This window comes from Cucumis melo, chromosome 6, assembly GCF_025177605.1.
Source record: "Cucumis melo cultivar AY chromosome 6, USDA_Cmelo_AY_1.0, whole genome shotgun sequence".
In the NCBI taxonomy this organism is placed as follows: Eukaryota; Viridiplantae; Streptophyta; class Magnoliopsida; order Cucurbitales; family Cucurbitaceae; genus Cucumis; species Cucumis melo.
The window spans coordinates 2,688,543-2,691,120 of record NC_066862.1 but is presented as its reverse complement, the minus strand read 5'-3'; the positions used below and the strand labels follow the sequence as shown (position 1 = coordinate 2,691,120).

Below are 2,578 nucleotides of genomic sequence, written 5' to 3'. Positions count from 1 at the left end.
AAAACCTAGCTGTTGCGATTGAAAGAGTAGCGGCCGAATCGAAAATGGTGTCGGGTTCTGGAATATGTGCGAAGCGGGTCGTCGTCGATGCAAGGCACCACATGCTCGGAAGGCTTTCCTCGATCATAGCCAAGGAGCTTCTCAATGGCCAGAAGGTGGTCGTCGTCCGATGTGAAGAAATTTGCATCTCTGGAGGTTTGGTTCGCCAGAAGATGAAGTACATGAGGTTCTTGAGGAAGCGTATGAATACAAAGCCTTCTCATGGCCCCATTCACTTCCGTGCTCCCGCCAAGATCCTCTGGCGAACAATCCGTGGGTAACGTCTTTCAACCCCTGTTTTTATTAGTTAGATTGACATGAAAATGTGTTTGATTGTCTTTGAAATTGCTTGAATGGCGCTCACTACTGTTTAAACCGACCCCAGCTTTATATGAAGTTGTTTAAGTGATGCACGACTCCTATACAATTTTATCTTAACCACGGTTTGAATTCATTGAGCTTGTTAAGTTCATATTTCGAGAAAAAGAAGCAGTAATGTACACCAATATGACACTGTTGCACACTTATTAAGTTGATTATTTTAAAATATTGAATTAGATAAAATTCATCGTCAAACGAGTGGGTTAGTATCTTCAGTTAAGTGCCTGAGAGTACGAGGATCAGCTACGGTGGTAGTACCACCTCCTAAAGGGTAAAAACTTGAACCAAAACACATAACTATTGAGTGCACTTTCATTGTAAAAGTAGCATCTACAAGTTTCTCGTAAATAGTTCTAACACAGGTGTATTCAAGTTAGTACAATAATTCCGAAGCCAAAATTTTGAAGACATTTCCTTCCAAGAAATAATTTGATAATTTAAGTTCACCCAAAAATGAAATAAAACAGAAAGCTAATCAAGGCTGATTGAGTCGAACTGTTTTGGTTGAAATTGAAACCAGTTGCATTTAAACCCAAGCCAATTTAGTTCTATAACTATTTTGACCACGTTGGCTAGTTCACAGCTTTAACTTGGCCAAACTAGTTTAAACTGGTTAAGTTGATTAAACAACTGTAGGAAGGTGGCTTAATTTAATTCCAATTTAGTGTGGGCGTGTGGTCCAGCTTTCTGAGCTAGGCTTTGAATTATTTTATAAAGCATCAGTTATGATAATTGATTTGATTCATTCAACAAAATTAAGGGAAAAGAAAATGTAAGCAGCCATTCGGTCCTCCAACTTCTTTCTTAAGTTAAAAGTTTGCTTTTCACCGTCTTCATATTCATTGAAAGGCCTTGTTATAATCTAAATGAATTAGAAGAGCAGCAACACAGCTGTGCAACTTATGTTTAGGCTTATGAATACAATTTCAATTCCTGAATGAAAATAGTGATTTTTCCTGCTATGCTTCTAGACTAGGGGGCTGGATTAATCCCTTATCTGTTTCGAATTGTAATTCCACAATGTATTCACTAGATTGGTTGACAGCTTAATTGGTTGCTTCTTGTGTGTTTCTTAGGATGATCCCACACAAGACAAAGCGTGGAGCTGCTGCTCTTGCTCGTTTGAAGGCATATGAAGGTGTTCCTCCCCCCTATGATAAGATGAAGCGGATGGTCATCCCCGACGCTCTCAAGTGAGTTTTAGGACAATGTCTTCATGTTATATCCTTTCTTTATACGTGTAATATATAATCTTAGTTAGAGGTCAAATTTTTGGATACAAATGTACAAAGAAATATGTAATGCCTAATTTTCTTTATTGACATGTTCTCTCTATTGTAATATATTAGGGTTTTGAGGCTTCAAGCTGGACACAAATACTGCCTGTTGGGCAGACTCTCATCGGAAGTGGGATGGAACCACTATGACACTATTAAGGTACACATTGAGGTCGATGAATTTATAACATTCCACATGGTTTCTGTTCACAAATTCTTTCTTCCAATGCTATCGAATCAACATTTTGCCTAGTTTTTGGTCTCTCATGTTGCACCCACTTTATCTTGGAGAAATTGTAGTACTCCAGTAGTATCTATCCTTCATTCATTGTTTGCCTATGAATGGTATGGAGTTCATTACATATTATTATCTATCATCTAATACATGTGGAATGTTGAGTGGACAGAGTAATTACTATATACTAATTAGCGGTACTAGAAAATTTTCCATTTTCTTCAAGCATTCCCCATTTGCACTATGGCCTTTTGTCATCATCCATTGATTTTCGTATTGATTAAGTGAATAAATGATGCTGGCTCTATGAACTTATTCTGTTTTCTTTGTTTACGTTCTCTCAGGAGCTTGAGAGGAAGAGGAAAGAGAGGTCTCAAGCTGCATACGAGAAGAAGAAGCAGTTGACTAAGTTGAGGGTCAAAGCCGAGAAGGTTGCAGACGAGAAGCTCGGTCCTCAGTTGCAAGTAATAGCACCAATTAAATACTAGCTTGTTTACAAGACCTATGTTGAATGAGAATGCGTAATGTTATGGGAGAATAGAGTTAAATTTGCATTTTGCCTTTTATTTTTTAGTATCATTTTGTTGTGTATTGAAATTGGTTGCCATTTTTCTTCTGATTTTGAAATTGGTTAAATTTTGGGAAA

At 37.5% G+C, this 2,578-nt stretch overlaps 1 protein-coding gene across 1 annotated transcript; it reads left to right on the top strand.

Annotated features, from left to right (window-relative positions):
- On the top strand, positions 1–2,578 carry LOC103483483 (60S ribosomal protein L13a-2-like). Its single transcript, XM_008440143.3, has 4 exons — positions 1–316; positions 1,497–1,613; positions 1,770–1,857; positions 2,277–2,578. The coding sequence occupies exons 1-4, from the start codon at positions 45–47 to the stop codon at positions 2,418–2,420; spliced, it is 621 nt and encodes a 206-aa protein (XP_008438365.1). The 5' UTR covers positions 1–44; the 3' UTR covers positions 2,421–2,578.